This window comes from Pelmatolapia mariae, linkage group LG7, assembly GCF_036321145.2.
Source record: "Pelmatolapia mariae isolate MD_Pm_ZW linkage group LG7, Pm_UMD_F_2, whole genome shotgun sequence".
NCBI lineage: Eukaryota > Metazoa > Chordata > Actinopteri > Cichliformes > Cichlidae > Pelmatolapia > Pelmatolapia mariae.
Genome location: NC_086233.1, coordinates 51,995,896 through 52,011,365, shown reverse-complemented (window position 1 = coordinate 52,011,365; position 15,470 = coordinate 51,995,896). Strand labels below are relative to the sequence as shown.

At 38.1% G+C, this 15,470-nt stretch overlaps 2 protein-coding genes across 6 annotated transcripts; one reads left to right on the top strand and one right to left on the bottom strand.

Moving 5' to 3' along the window:
- Nucleotides 1-892: 892 nt before the first annotated feature.
- On the bottom strand, nucleotides 893-4,325 carry lrrc61 (leucine rich repeat containing 61). Its single transcript, XM_063479623.1, has 9 exons — nucleotides 3,983-4,325; nucleotides 2,926-3,021; nucleotides 2,700-2,846; nucleotides 2,528-2,588; nucleotides 2,277-2,362; nucleotides 2,131-2,196; nucleotides 1,957-2,025; nucleotides 1,683-1,808; nucleotides 893-1,583 (listed from the first exon to the last, which is right to left on the bottom strand). Exons 1-9 carry the CDS (start codon nucleotides 4,008-4,010, stop codon nucleotides 1,477-1,479), a joined length of 786 nt encoding a protein of 261 aa, XP_063335693.1. The 5' UTR covers nucleotides 4,011-4,325; the 3' UTR covers nucleotides 893-1,476.
- Nucleotides 3,657-14,847, top strand: cib2 (calcium and integrin binding family member 2). 5 transcript variants are annotated; one of them, XM_063479626.1, is made up of 8 exons: nucleotides 3,657-3,787; nucleotides 4,911-4,996; nucleotides 5,085-5,312; nucleotides 6,588-6,622; nucleotides 8,447-8,558; nucleotides 9,804-9,951; nucleotides 10,029-10,224; nucleotides 13,974-14,847. In XM_063479626.1, the coding sequence occupies exons 3-8, from the start codon at nucleotides 5,262-5,264 to the stop codon at nucleotides 13,993-13,995; spliced, it is 564 nt and encodes a 187-aa protein (XP_063335696.1). In that variant the 5' UTR covers nucleotides 3,657-3,787; nucleotides 4,911-4,996; nucleotides 5,085-5,261; the 3' UTR covers nucleotides 13,996-14,847. The 5 variants fall into 5 exon arrangements, with proteins under 5 accessions (XP_063335696.1, XP_063335695.1, XP_063335698.1 ...); XM_063479625.1 differs by having other exon boundaries at nucleotides 3,657-3,791; XM_063479628.1 differs by lacking the exon at nucleotides 4,911-4,996.
- The last annotated feature ends 623 nt before the right edge of the window (nucleotides 14,848-15,470 follow it).

Sequence of the window (15,470 nt, the reverse complement as noted above, 5' to 3'; positions counted from 1 at the left end):
AGAAGCAACTTTTTGGAGATTTACTTTCCTGGATGATTGAGAATGCATCAAGACGATTATATATATATATATATATATATATATATATATATATATATATATATATATGTATATGTACACACACACACTGGTTTAAATACACAATTTAAACTAGTGTGCCCACGTGTAAGTCGTGATATGACTCGCCTGTTCCCACTTGAGCTTCTCATTTCTCCTGCCTTCATTCAGATTTTGTAAAAACAGCTTCCTTTGCTTTCTTACTCCCATTACCTTTTTATCCCCCTTCCTTCATTTCCGCCGTATTAAGCCCTTTATCTCTGTCCTACTGACATGAAAGACGTTTTCTGGCCTTTGTCATATGTGCCATTTCATTTCCTTTAACTTCATAATGTGCTGATAGCCATAAAGTGTTTGCTGACTATCAAAAAGTCCGAATAACTGTGCTGTAAAGCGGCCAATGATAAAGCTGAATCTGAACTTACTGTTATTTTTAATTGTCTTATGATTGCATCGACTGAACTACTAAAAGTATTGAAAGTATTTCTCCTGTGTATGCTGATCACGTCTTTATGTCAAATGGAATGTAAAACTCAAAGACAGGATCTCTCTTGGCTCTTACTTTTCTAACTTCTGGATAAAGATAATAAAAAAAAGACTACATTAAACAAAAACTAAATGCAAGCTTCTCATATGGGCATAAATAGCATAATAATAGTGAATGCATCCGGATGGGTGCTTAGCGTTGCAACACTATTACCGCCTGCAGGTGGCGCCAGTGCATTGGTTCAGAGTGAGCAAACATGGGTCTGTATGAATATATGTATCAGTTGTATACATATCACACACGTTTTGTATAATATATACAGATATATTAGTAAAAATAAAAGCGGGGGTACACCATTAAAGCTTCATACGCACTGTATTTTCCACATTTTGATTGCACATATAATAAACTTTATGGTATAAAACAAGTAGAAACAGCTGAAGCAATCATTAAATCACCTTTTTCTTTTTGCAGAAATTGAACTTGCAAAGAAAGCACACAGCATGGGACACAATAACTTCCCGAATTCTCCAGCAATGCAAAATGGAAAAAAGCTATAAATTACTGAGAACCAATAGAAAATCTTAAGCAGCATAAAGCAGCTCTCAGCATAAATGGAGGCTACAATATGGTACAAAATGCACACTGTGCATGTAAAGACATCTTTGAACCAAACTGAGGGCTGTCAGTACGGGTAAAGGTTTTCACACCACCTACATGTTTTGTCCAATACCCAATGCATAGGATGAGTACAAGGTCAGCAAATGCCACACACTGCAAGACAGCGCATGTGTGTCAGGCAATGGTAAATGTCAAGCATTTGGATACAGAGTGGTTAATCTGCAAAAATCTACAGTACATTAGCCATGGTATATCATACAAGCAGAGAAGTTGATAAATGTTGCCGACGAATGTGTTCGAAATAGGCCGGCTCAGATGGCATATTGTTTTGGTTGCTTCTTCAGGCTCATGGATCTTTCAGTTTGTGAAATCACATGAGTGGCTCTGTTGTTGAGGAGTCTGCATTCATGAAGAACATCTGTACAAAATACATAAAAAGTCAAGGAATACACTATGCATCTAACACTGTTAGCAACCAGCTAGATATCTAGGAACAGGTCTGCAGATATTCTCTTACCATTAAATTGCTTATAGGCTTCTTCAATAATGGCATTATTAGATCTCTTTATCTCCCAGTAACTATCTTCCACCCATGGCTTGCAATCAGGATGTTCAACAAGCTGTCCATTCTTGTACAGACCAGCTGATCATCATTCAAAAAAAGTAAATATCAGTCTCGGTATATTATACAAGCAAAGGCAAACACAAATGCATCACAACTTTCAGCGGTGCCACAATCACCAAATTAATCCAGTAAACAAAGTGTGACAACAAGTTCATTAAAAAGATACCTTTTATGGTATCATCAATGTCCTTGCATAACTGATACAGATCGCTTCCACGCCCAACAACTCTTTCACCTGCGATTTAAGCAGATTAATTCATTAAAACACGAAACTAAGTTAATGTTAAGTTAAGTTAATGTTGAACAGTTAAATGTCCAAAGAATGGGGAAAAAAACTTACCATCCAGCACTTTGATATTGGGGAACATCTCGAGAACTACCACTCTATATGAAGAGTTTCTGCACACTGCCATAAAGAAACTTAACATGAGTTCATTAATCGAGAATTTCCATCCACTGGAATATGTTCAAAGTCACCAAAATTACCTGGATTAGTGTAATTATATGTGTTGTCTTTCAGACGTATATTTTCTAGCTTTCTCAAAGAAACAAGGCAGTGTAGGTTCTCAATACTGTTGAAAAGCAAAACAGACATGCTCTTAAAATGCCTAACAACATAGTAAGTTATGCATAAAGCTTTTCTGCTTTTATGTCAGTAACACAGCCGCTTGTGACATATTCACATTTTTAATCACCTGCAGGAAAGAAAAAGACATTCAGTGGTTATTTAGTCTTACCTGGATATAATATTACCAGCCACATTTAAGTTCTGTAAACCGTCACAAGTGCGCAGGGGCTCTGGAAATACAAAAGCAGTGACCAATTTATGAGAAATTTTAAAGCCTTTTCATGACAGTAATCATCTTAATAATGCAAGAAATAAATAATGTTTTTCTTCTAAAATTGTACCTAAATTGGAGACCCTGTTGTTAGACAAATTGAGGACTGAAAGAAGCCGTAGAGATGCTAAAGGAGCCAAATTTGTGATATTATTTCCAGAGAGGTCCAGTCTCTCCAGGTTTATACATTCCCCAATGCATCCAAGATCATGTATACCTACAAGACATACAATTTAAATCATAAATGAAAAGCAAATTTTGCAGAATGAAATGCTAATATATTATTTCTATCTTACCGAGATTTCTTAATTTGAGAAACAATATCGACTCCAGATCAAATTCCCCCGTACGTGACTTGAGCAGCACGGCAGTTATCTTTTCATGGTCTGCATCTGAAAGAATACGAGTCACAAGACTTCAGCAGAGCAAAGCATATTTATTTTTCTATTTGCATGCACCCACTCTGTCATTGTTCGTGAGTCAGCATTGCAAAAGAAAACGCTAGAAGCACGGTGTCTGTTCTGCTTACAGTATAAGAAAATAATCCAGGCAATCATCTCTAATAGGGGACAAAAAAAAATTCAGACAAGCAGTTTCTGAATTTCATATCTGGCTGCACGCTGGGATGTCCTCTTGAGGATAGGGTCACAAACAGATGTGCTGCTGGGTGGTATTATCTCTCCAGTTGTATGCATAAATAAAAGAAACCCAGGGAGTTATATTTGGCTTGATTCCCTGAGGCAGTGTCAGCCAGCTCTTATTAAGAGAGGTAAAAGGAAATGACGGTTGACCAGAGATGATGAAGATAATGATGCTGATGTAGGGCTCTGTTATTTTCTTGGTCATCCTCTTATTATATTTTCAGATATGCAGCACAATTTTTATTTACTTATTTAAAAACTAAATGAGCAATGACAGACATGGATTTATATCCTTAAATATGACAGAGAATGGATTGGGTGTAAGCAGGGACTAATGTTTTGCACTGCACCTGCAGAAAGAAAGGTCATGATGTTTAGATTACCGCACAGTCGGCCAGCAGTAACGTTACAACTTGTTAGCAGAGGGATTAAAGGGACTTTGTTAGCCCATGTTAGCTATATTCGTGGGACAGCGGCTGCGTGAATTAAATCATGAGGATGATTCAGCCGGATGAAAGTGGGTGGGTTTTTGAATATAATTAAAAACGTTCCCCGTCTGTTTTATTTATTTATTTTGTCATGAGATGATATAAGCAAAATGTTGTGTAACAAACAAAAAGGGGTTATGTTGTAGCTGAAAGCACAGCTACCTAGCATAAGCAGCTAGTGGCTAGCAAAGCAACGTAGCAACAAGCTACCCATCACAACTTACCTTGGTCCTTCTCTCGCTTGGAGTCCATCCTGGGCAACTTTGCAACCTTCAAAGCTGCCTAACCCGGTAAAGAGCGACACTTTTAACCAGTGTGGTGGTTAGGAGAGGTAGTGGCTCTGTGGGGTGAATGTGAAATTATCATCTGTCCTGGTGTGCAGTCAGGACACGCTCACTGTACTGCCGTGCTGTAAATAGCACGCAGGTGGATGAGACGGACCTCAGTCTCCGCAGCCGGCAGAGGGATGGGGAAGGCGATCATCTGCGGTGCAGGCTGCTGAAAGAAGCTGCACACCTGCTTAATTAAATATATAAATAAGAAATGCACATATATTATTAGATGCCGCTTCCGTGCAACAGGTTCTCGGGTCAATTAAAAGTTGTCGTCTTGCTACTGTGCCGTCGATAATAACTATGTTGGGGTTTCTGCATTTGTGGTATGCTACTACTATATAGTATATAGCAGAATAGTTATGCATTGTACCAAATGGTAATTAGCAGCGGAGCCAAAAAACACGTTTTTCTCCTCGTAATTACTATACATATAAATATAATATTGGGGTTGTACTGTATTAAATCTGAGGTGGACATATTGTAATATTAAATATCATTGGCATAGCCACCTGTAAGATAATCATTTTATCATTGTATTTACTGTGCATCCTGCAGGTTAACAATGTATATGTTTTTTTAAAAAACGAGCAAAAAAGTGCCCAAATTTTACAATTTAGCAATAGCGGACTGGTTGCAATATTAAAGCACAGATTACATCTTATCAGTAATAGCCTGTTCGCAATATTGTGTAAGATAGAAGAAGAAAAAAGATGGTTAATTAGTATGTAATTAAGTGGCCCCAAGGTGAGGTTACATCATTCCTGTTGCTAGCAGTTTCTAGTTCACAAGTAGGCCTTTTTATTTATTCATTTCTTAGCTCCGGTCCCATTGGTTTGTCTGGACTCCGGTGGACACCATCTGGGTACTTAAGGAGGGGAAACAGATCACTTTGCACTCCTTGGGGTCAGCAGACAACATCCACTGGCTCCGACTTAAACGAAAATCTTTATTACTAAGATATATTCTTGACACACTTCATCTACTTTTGCAGTCATGGAGGACATCGTCTGGAAGGACACCAATACCCTTTGATAGGAGTTTGCAACAATATAAATTCATCTTGTGCGGAGACTTTGTCTCTGCGGACCTTCTAAATGCCTTTCATTGAGAAAGGGCTTCGGACATTCAGTGTTGTGAATGTGTACAAGCAACAAATTACTTGATCAAGATGGGTAATAAACAAACGATATTTACCGACGAGCAGCTTGATGCTTATCAGGTAAGCTTGTGTCCGTACCTGTGTTTGGAATCTGGATGTCAAGCAATTCATTCAAGTGAATAATGTTTTAATGTCTTAATTATGTGCAGCCAATTAAACACATTACTGGAAAACTTTGAAGGCTAAGTGAAGTAAAAATCTCGGTAAAATTAAACATGTTTTTTTGTGTGATTATTGCACTCCTGTTGTTAGACTAACACAAATCATCATTTTTATTTATCTTTTTATTTTCTCACATATTGAAAAGAGGAAAAGTCACTTTATAAATATTGATTATTAACATCTAGGGTGTTTCGTTGATCCTAGTTTCCCCATCAATTTAATTTATGACAGACAAAAAACAATTTCTTACTATAGTGTCGTCAGCTATGGCCACATTTTTTATTTAAATATTGATAAGCAGATAGCAAAAGGTTTTGATTTCATTCCAAACTGGAGGATATCATGTAAACTGATCATCTAAGAAGATCTGACCTTTGTTCCCTGTAACAAAAATCCAGGTTTTCCCAGGGAGAAAGACATCGTCATATGCACAGGTTTATCATGTGATTCGCTGTGGACTTAATAATTGATGCCAAAGCCAGCGATGATGTACCGTGAAACTCTACTCTTAGGACACAGTTTCTCAAGAGCTTCTCTGGTTACTTCAACTACTCCTAGAGTACCATTTCTGTTTGTCTAACAGTTGTTATCTCTAGAGTATCACTTGAATTTATATCTTACTTCGGCTCAAATAGATCATTGGATACTGCATCAGCTTGCTTCATTCAACGGGGAATCTAGGACTCAACAGCTATAACTTTACAAGCATGACTGTAATGGCATTTCTAAGTGTCAGCACATTGTTATCTCGTGTTATGGAGCATAGCAGGTAAGGTTGACTTTAGTAGGTGTATCGGTGAAAGCAAAAGGTGTAGTCCCTTGAGCTCATCTGACTGCACTCTGCTTCTAACACCCAGGGGAATAGCTCAGACAGAATTCATACAAAAGACAAATGTAAACTGAGGTGCCCCTGGTAGAGCCATTGGATAATGCGTGTGCCAGCACATGCATGTCAGACAACAGCAGATTATGTTCTCATGTACGCATCATCGTTTAGGAGAAACCAGACACCCCGCTCAGTGTTTTACAGTAATGATTCTTCACAGATGTGTCATTGTGAGCATTTTATGCAAATTTTGATTGCACCTTAAAGGATTTGTCATCATGTGCAGTGCTATAAAACCTTCAATTCAAAGTATTTGTTTTTCACATGCTGTTTTTCTCTCACTGCAGGATTGCACGTTTTTTACTCGTAAAGAAATTCTGCGGTAAGAGTTTGATGAGGTTTTTTTTTTTTTTCCTTTTTATTCTGAAAAATCGCTCGCAGATATATGTTGCACTGTCATTCATTTAAACCACATAAATTCACCACTTACACCGACCATAAGAAGATGCAAATATGTTGTTATAAGCCTTTCTTTTATTTTCCTGGGGTATTTTTGTGGCTTTCGGACTGCGTGTGCTTTAAATGGGTCAGGATTTGGCAGTTAATACTGTATGTTAAGTTCTTTCATCCATTCTTTCATTACATCACTTTGTATAAAATAGATCACTACACTACAGGTAGCATACATGACCAACATTACCTTGGTATTCCTGGAGTTGGTTGGGTTGTTTGCTTCTGATTTGCTGATTTACAGTAAATCAAAAGCTGGATTTTGGCCTAGAGACACAATTAACTTACCAAGTGGCATGCATATATTTGTGTGTGCCGTTGTGGGGTTTTTTTTATGTCATAAAAATGTTTCCAACTATGAGTTTGAGTGTTAATGGCAACTTATGTCCTGTGACGTATGACCCCAAATATATGTATATTTGTTAACATTATAAGCTTTCACTATACTGTAAGTTTTCACTTCTGATCATTTCGTTGTAATATTTGGGTTTGAATCATAGCTAACAGACCTAGAACAAGATTCAGAGATTTGCTGACATACATGCAACTTGACAGCTGAGCAGACAGAACATGCAATGGATATACAGATGTTTCACTCAGTAAACATAATGTGCATTATGATTCATTAAATATACAAAATGCATATAAATCTGCATAGTGTAGTACAGTGCTGCTATTTATAGTGTAATGGCTCCATTCCCTCCTTCATTCACTATCCAACAAAGGTCGAATGTTGGTCTCTTTAAAGTATGAAACCGAATACAGGCAAATATACCATTTAGTCTATGAATGGAAAAGTATGTGGATTTATCATTTTTGGACATTGCTGTTACATGCAGGTGTTTGTTAGTGACGATCTGGAAGGTTCTGTCCGGTAGCTGTATCTGTAGTATGTTAGGTAAACCTTTTGAAAGTCATGTTGACCTTTTGACTGCCATATTGTTTTCAGAGCCATTCAAAAAGAGTGTCACATTTCTACTTAAACATTAAAAAAACTAAATCAAATAAATATAATTCCATCTAGTGATAGTACTAGTTTTCACGATTCACTGGACGGCTTGATTTCTCTCCTGTTGTCGCTTATCTACTTGATGACAGGCACAAATGACTCGCTTTTCTCGTTAACAGAAGTGAGCACTTATCTTTGCATTTCACTCTTTTGGCTGTGGTTTGTTCTAGATGTTAGATTAGCCTTTTTTTTTTTAAAGCAAGACAGTCTTTACTAATTTGCATTTATTTTTACAACAAAAGAATTTTTTCTCGATGTACTTGTATGTGTACTTGGTCCTCCTCATTGATATCAATTTAACCAAGGCTATTAGTGCTGAATACTAAAGAGGTCATAATAGGGTGCTAAAAAACACTTGTTTCTTTCTTTGGATTGAACTTTATTGACATTGCACAAAAATATTCAGAAAACAAAATGCAATTTGGAAAAGAAGATATATTGTTCATTTTTATTAGAGGAAGTATGTGACATATATGAAAAAACAGTTACATTTAAACTGGTTTACTTGTTTCAGTAAACCTCACTTGGTCCTAGCAGTCTACCAGTGAAACTCAGTCCCCATGACAGGTTTATCTAGTTTAAATGTAGTAAGTTTGTTCTCAAAGACTAGTGTCCCTGTTGATGAATATCTTAGATATGCCCTGAAAGTACTGACTTAAAAGTCAAAGGTCTATTTTCTTTTTCTAGGCTGCATGGCAGATACCATGAGCTGGCTCCACATCTTGTACCAATGGACTACACCAATGAACCTGATTGTAAAGTCCCATTAGCCTTAATAGTGAACATGCCAGAATTAAAGGTACGTTATCTGGTCATTATCTTGCTGTAGGTTGAACCCTTGACCAACTAGGCGCATACCAGAAGGTATTCCACGGCGCTGCAGAATGCTGTGGTAGTCGTATTGGTTCAGGGTGCGTCTCACTCTGTACAAGTCACTGACCCTGGATCCAGCAAAACAGCCCCAGACCATCGCATTTCCTCCTCCATATTTGACAGTCGATTACTCAGAGCACATCACTCCGGTTCTGGCCTCCCTGCACTGGCTTCCAATTGAATTTAGGATTCAGTTTAAAGTCCTTTTATTGGTTTTTAAATCCTTAAATGATCTGGCACCTGCATATTTGTCTGATTTGCTGAAGCCCTATGTCCCCACTCGTTCGCTCCAGTCAGCTGAGCAGCTTTTGCTCTCAGTCCCCGAATCACGGCTGAAACTGAGAGGAGACCGAGCGTTCTTTATTGTGGCTCCAAAGCTTTGGAATAATCTTCTTCTTCACATTAGGCAATCAACATCAAATTTTGATTCATCACTCCATAATGGCTGTGTTTCATTGGCCCAGGCAAGCCTCTTTGTCTTATACTGACGTCTTAGCAATGGCTTTCATGTTGCAACTCGTCCTGTCAAACCTGCAGCTCGAAGTCTTCTCTTCACAGTTGAAACTGAGGCTTGCTTACTACGACCACTTAAAAATGTTGTCGTGTGAGCCACCTATCACGGAAGCTGTTGTCCTCTGATTTAGTTGTGGGTTTGGGTCTGCCAGACCTCTTCCTGTCAGATTTTGCTCCAGTTTCTGAGTGCCTTTTGATGGTGGAGAAAACTCTACTTACTGACACCTTGACTTTCTTTGCAATTTCTCTGTAGAAAGACCTACATTTTTAAGTGTTATCAACCCTCTTTTATTGTTAATTGCCTTTTTTCTCGTCATTTTTGTTAACCCATTTTGTGCTCCCTTAAAAAGGACTTTTTGTATAATTCTGAAACATACATTATTTTTCAGTTATGGGTTACCTTACCTTTGTTTTTTATACCTCTGGCTGTTCACCACTTGCCTTTGTACCATTTCAAGCTATTCATTGGACTTGAACGACCTGAATTGCAATAAATAACTAGAAAAATTGGGGTGCTCTAAAGCTTTAGAAAATTGTTTTCTTATTAAAATATCCTATGTTTGACATTGTAAATGTGTAGGGCTTTTTTGATGAGTGATTTTTATGTTTAGATGTAAACAAAATTCTGCAGTTAAACACAATCATGTTTTCTCTCCAGGAAAATCCATTCCGCAACAGGATCGTGGAGTCATTCTCAGAGGACGGGATGGGAAATCTTAGCTTCAATGAGTTTGTGGACATGTTTTCAGTCCTGAGTGAAATGGCTCCTAGAGAACTCAAGGCCATATATGCCTTTAAAATATACGGTAACATTTCAAAGCATCTGTACGTTATAGAACTTCATTAATTAAAATGTTCTAATTCTAACTTCTGTTGCTGATAGATTTCAATGTGGACAATTACCTGTGCAAAGAGGACCTGGAAAAGACTCTGAATAAGCTGACAAAGGAGGAGCTGACTCCTGAAGAAGTTGAGCTGGTGTGTGAGAAAACCATTGAGGAGGCAGATTTGGACGGAGACCACAAACTTTCTTTTGCTGACTTTGAAAATATGATATCCAGGGCCCCGGATTTTTTAAGGTAAATAAATTCATGTTATTGCAACAACATTTTAGGATTATGATAAATGAAAAACACAATTGGACTCTGGATTCCTCCCACAGTCCAAAGACATGTTTGTTAGGTTAAAATAAAACAACTGGGTGGCATGTCATTACTTAAACCATTTCATGCAGACATGTCTTAAAAAGAAGAAGGCCTGGATTTCAATCAAAATTGAGGTAATTATAATTGGCCCTGTGACAAAGTGGAGGTGCAGTTGCAATGCTCTCCATTTGTCCCATATGTGTTTACCTTTTTTTTTTTGCACATTGTACACATTATTCTGTTTCTATGTATTTGCTATGATTTGCTATTTGTCAAGTAACATTGCTTCACTCACTATCCCGGGTGAGTGAAGTGAGTAATAATCCCCGGGTTATTATTGTTTGTGTAAGCGTTCTGTTGCTGGCAAATCAAACATTCTGCAAATTAAGACAAATACTAAGTTATGTTTCTTTATATTTTATTATGTTACAGATTAAGTCATTTGTTCATACTTACTTTGTTTGTCGTTTCAGTCTTCATGAGGGTCAGGTGTAGGGAAACGCCCGCCTGGCATTTCCTCATTTTAAAATCCTGATGATGTCACACATGACATCAGCAGGTTAGACCAAGTGGAGGGGTTTCTTTTTCCATAGAGATGCTTCCTTTTGTTTGTGTTAAGGTTTAAAGGAATTTGTTGAATGTTTTTCTTTTCATTAATACTGCCATTTAGTTGTGTAAATGTGCATATTAGAAGTGTGAAGAGGTTTTGTGTTTTTAGATCATCTGTGTAGAGTTTTAGATCCCTCAGTTGAGTGAGTGGTACTGGCTGGGCAATTGGAGGGAAATTGATCGCCCTATTTAAAGCCAGTCTCTACCAGATTCAAGAGAGAGGAGAGGTGAGCTGTGTTACCAGCAGTGTTGGGAAGGTTACTTTTAAAATGTATTCCACTACAGTTTACAGAATACATGCCCCAAAATGTATTTTGTAACGTATTCCGTTACGTTACTCAATGAGAGTAACGTATTCTGAATACTTTGGATTACTTAATATATTATCATGCTTTTTACAACTATATGAATGTACTATTGCTGTGTGATTTATTACTATTACTGAAGGTCCGCGGCTCCGAACCATAGTAAAGGGACCTCTGGCTAATATGTCGGGTTCCGTGTTGGGCTCGTAGCCGAAAAATAGCTTTACTTTGTTGTCTGGGTCAAGTTTGAGACAGAGAGAGGCGTTGAAAGGCTGCTCCAATGGAACTTATTGTTTCGGAGGAAAACACGAACATGGTGTACAGTCGAGTCTTAATAGCTTCCTTACAACTGGGCTCGTCAGGCACTCTTCTTGGCTGCAGTGGTTATTATTATATTTACATGCTTCCAGCTCCCGTTTCTGCTCGATGATAACTCGTACTTTCCCACTCTCCTTTTTCTCCCTCCCTCGCTCACAGACACATAACGTGTATGGCAGTCCATTCTCCCTGCAGCACGGACTACACTGCCCATGAGGCTACATTCTTTAGGGCTATGCCTGTAGCATTCTGCCTATTAGCTTAGCATAACAACAACAACAACAAAACGGCGCTCTCTCACCCAAGAAACTCACAGTCGCAGAGAGCGCGCGTCACCCTGTAACCATGGCAACCGTAACGCTACTGCCTGGAACAACAGAACATAGCTGTCAAACAAAACCCAAACAGTCCTGACCCGCGACAATATGAAACAGGAAAATACCGCCGTGTAATCCATTTATTTCAACAAAGTAACTGTATTCTAAATACCACCTTTTTAAATGGTAACTGTAACGGAATACAGTTACTCATATTTTGTATTTAAAATACGTAACGGCGGTACATGTATTCCGTTACTCCCCAACACTGGTTACCAGAGCCATGTTATGTTGAGTTTTGTTAATAGAGTTTATTTGGGGGGAAGTTTTGTTAAGTTACATTAAATTAAGTTCACTGTAAATAAATTGCTCACCTTGGAAACCTGAAATGTCTGCCTAGTCTGCTTCCCTACCACCTTCCTTGACGTTCGAGTCTACTTCACAGGCCCTAGAAATCTCACAAACATTGTGCCTAATCAGGTACTTATTCTGGATGGCATTACTTTGGCCTCAAGTAACACTGTGATGAATATTGGAGCCATTGTTTGACCAGGATTGTCATGATCTGCTGGCGCAGACTGCGCTTTGAACAGAGGACTGAACTGCAGACGTTTATAGACAGGACTGGGCTTAACAAAAAGTGAGCCGTTAATTTAGGCTGGGTGAAAATCAAACAAAAATGCAAAACAAAAGGCAAAATGAGGCTAAGACTAACAACAACTTAAACTGTGAAGTGCATGGAGCAAGGAGGGAGATGAACTTGCGTTCCGGCAAGGGACAACAGGGAAGTGACACAATGAATACATAGGTGATTAGAGAGCGGAGACAGCAAGGAAACATAGCTGAAACAAATAAGACACAGAAACAGGAAGCAAAACTAAACACAAGCACATGAGACAAGGACCATCAAAATAAGACAGGAAACTCATTAAGGCGCAGGCTAAGATACACAACTTGACGTGGGAAAACAATAGCACAGACGGCAGACATACATGAAAGAGCTGAAAGACAGAGCGAGCCAGGGAGCTAGAGATGAGAGAGAGAGACAAAGGAAGAGAGAGCGAGGGAGAGAGAGAGCGACGGAGGCAGACACGAACAGAACGAAAACAAACATGACACAGAGAGAGAATAAACAGAGACATAACCGGGGAAATGGATCAATAAACACAGGACAAGAGGGATGAGACAAAGACTAAAGGAACAGACAAGAAACCATAAATACAAATAAACCTTAGAGGCAATAAAGGAACTAAACTCAAGACTAAACTGTACAAAACTTGAACTTAAAACAATCTTCATCATGCAAAAGATAGAGTCATGAATCCAAAATAAACTCAAAACGCTGGGTCAAAAACAGGACCATGAAAAGGATATGGCTGCTTTCTTTTATTTGTGCAGTATCTCCAAAATTAGAACTATCCCATTACAGAGAAATGATGAAAAACCAGTTCATGTATTCATTACTGCTGTAATTCAGTCATGCTGGTCTAAAACTTCTGTAAAAAGCCTTCAGTTTATCCAAATTCTGCAGCAAACGTAGAAACAGGAACTAGAAACAGAGAGATCACATTTATTCCATATTGGCTTCTCTTCACTGGCTCCTTGTTAAATACAGAATTACATTTGAAATCCTTCTCACTCCTAAACAGAGTTTTGAATAATCAGGCTCTATCATACCCTCCCAGCTGATCACATCAGATTGCTGCCCCTTACTGAGCCTTATTCTGCTGGAGGTTTCTTCCCATTAAAAGGGAGTTTTTCCTTTCCACTGTCACCAAGGGCATGGTCATAAGAGATTGTTTGAATGTCGGGGCTTTCTCCAGAATACTTTAAGGTCTTTATCTTACTTGTTGTTGTGATTTGCTGCTAAAATAACTAAACCTGAATTGAATTGAATCTTATGCATATGCTTAAACTTATTTTGTGCATTTTACATTGTATTTAATTATGTGTCTATTAATGTCTATGTCACCACTGTTGATTGAACTGTTAGCTTGTCTGTCTTGGCCAGGACACTCTCGCAAATGACATTTTAAAAATGAAGAATCTTATTTCTCAGGTTGATTAAAGGATAAAAATGTTTCATGCACAGTAATTTTTACTTTTCTAATAATTAACTTTATTATTTTTTCAGTACCTTTCATATAAGAATCTGAGAGGGTTGGATGGACAGTTTCTAAGTTGGCTGGACCTCAAGACTTTACCTGAGCCATGTCCGGCTCACAGCACAGTGGTTGTCTGTCACTCTCCATCGTTCCTCTCTGACCTTTACTTCAATTGGAACTTGAGAAGATGGATTCTGATGATAGGAAATTTTCTAAACCCTGTAATTGTTTTGAAACCATGAAAATGCAGCATATCAAATGTTTGAATTTGATGCTAAAAACAAGAAGAAGAGATAAAAAAAAAATGAAAAGCTGACTAAGACAAAAAAAATAATCACAGCTACCAAGTATCATAGTTAAATAGTAATGTGACCGTGTATAATGAAAAAGAGCAACTCGGAGAAATGCATTAGCTATTAATTGTACTACATAATCTAATTAAAAGTTCAGAGAAGATGTTGTCTTCTCAAAGAGATCTCTCTCTATGCAAGGACAAAACTAAAAACCGATACTGAATGGCACACTGTATTAAAACCAGACATAATTCAGCAGTGAACATCATTGCTTGGTCTCAGGAACACTTTCAAAACCATTATCAGTGAAACTACATTGCACATGATTCCCTGTGAAGTCTTTCTGCAGTGGCACCTCCAGAGACATTCAGTATTTGCTACAGATAAAACTTGAAGCACAGCAGCAGGATTAAGGGATATTCTATAGCTATGCAATAAATTAAGTATTTATGTTGTTATTGTGCTCATACTTTGCTTGAATATAATGACAGTCATGTTGTACTGTTCTCCAGTTAGATGAAGGGCTTTGTCATCCAAACTTTTTGTGGCAGCTTTCATCATCTGCCATTTACACAAGATGTCAGTTACTGCCATGTTTTGGATATGTCTTTTATAGTACTTCATGTAATGTCTTGTATTTGTCTTCCTTTGAATAAATGTTGTTTTCCAGTGTGCTCTGACTTAATGTACTTGTAATTTACTCATATCAAAATATGAAGATGGGCGCACATTAAAAATCAGGAAGCATGTGCTTCAGCTTAGCCTCTCATGTGAGCTATAATACATTTTTAAGGAGGATGTGATTATTAAGACAGAGCTGCCTCGCGTTCACCAGCCTGTGAACATCCTGCACATTCAGCTAATTTCAGCAGAAAGCTGGAGGAAATGGTTTTGGCTATGTTGGTTGATGATTAACATGTGGTGGTTTCTTGGCTGGAGGATACAGATTTGCATCAGTTACACATGGTGTATTGTGTTTTAGATTTCATGTTTAGCTCGGTAGTTCTTATGAGTCATACTGCAGAATTGATTGATAGGTATAGCCATACATGCAGACCTTCACAGTCACTAAGGAGATTGGGTCGGTTGAGGCTTAAATCGGATTTTTCTTTCTTTTTTGGCAAGTGCAATGATTGCAAAATGGTCTTGACAAGTTGAAAGACGGCCTTGGCGAAGTGCTGAGGTGCTCAAATACAGAAAGGTCACACGTAGAGATACCGTTTGATGTTGTGT

Excerpts from the sequence above, each read along its gene's own strand:
- cib2 (XM_063479628.1), top strand. The coding sequence starts at position 5,262 with ATGGGTAATAAACAAACGATATTTACCGACGAGCAGCTTGATGCTTAT. Across the intron at positions 6,623-8,446 it reads ACTCGTAAAGAAATTCTGCG|GCTGCATGGCAGATACCATG; the intron begins GTAAGAGTTTGA and ends TTCTTTTTCTAG. Across the intron at positions 10,225-13,973 it reads AGGGCCCCGGATTTTTTAAG|TACCTTTCATATAAGAATCT; the intron begins GTAAATAAATTC and ends TTATTTTTTCAG.
- lrrc61 (XM_063479623.1), bottom strand. The coding sequence starts at position 4,010 with ATGGACTCCAAGCGAGAGAAGGACCAAG. Across the intron at positions 3,022-3,982 it reads CAAGCGAGAGAAGGACCAAG|ATGCAGACCATGAAAAGATA; the intron begins GTAAGTTGTGAT and ends GTATTCTTTCAG. Across the intron at positions 2,847-2,925 it reads TCTCAAATTAAGAAATCTCG|GTATACATGATCTTGGATGC; the intron begins GTAAGATAGAAA and ends TATGTCTTGTAG.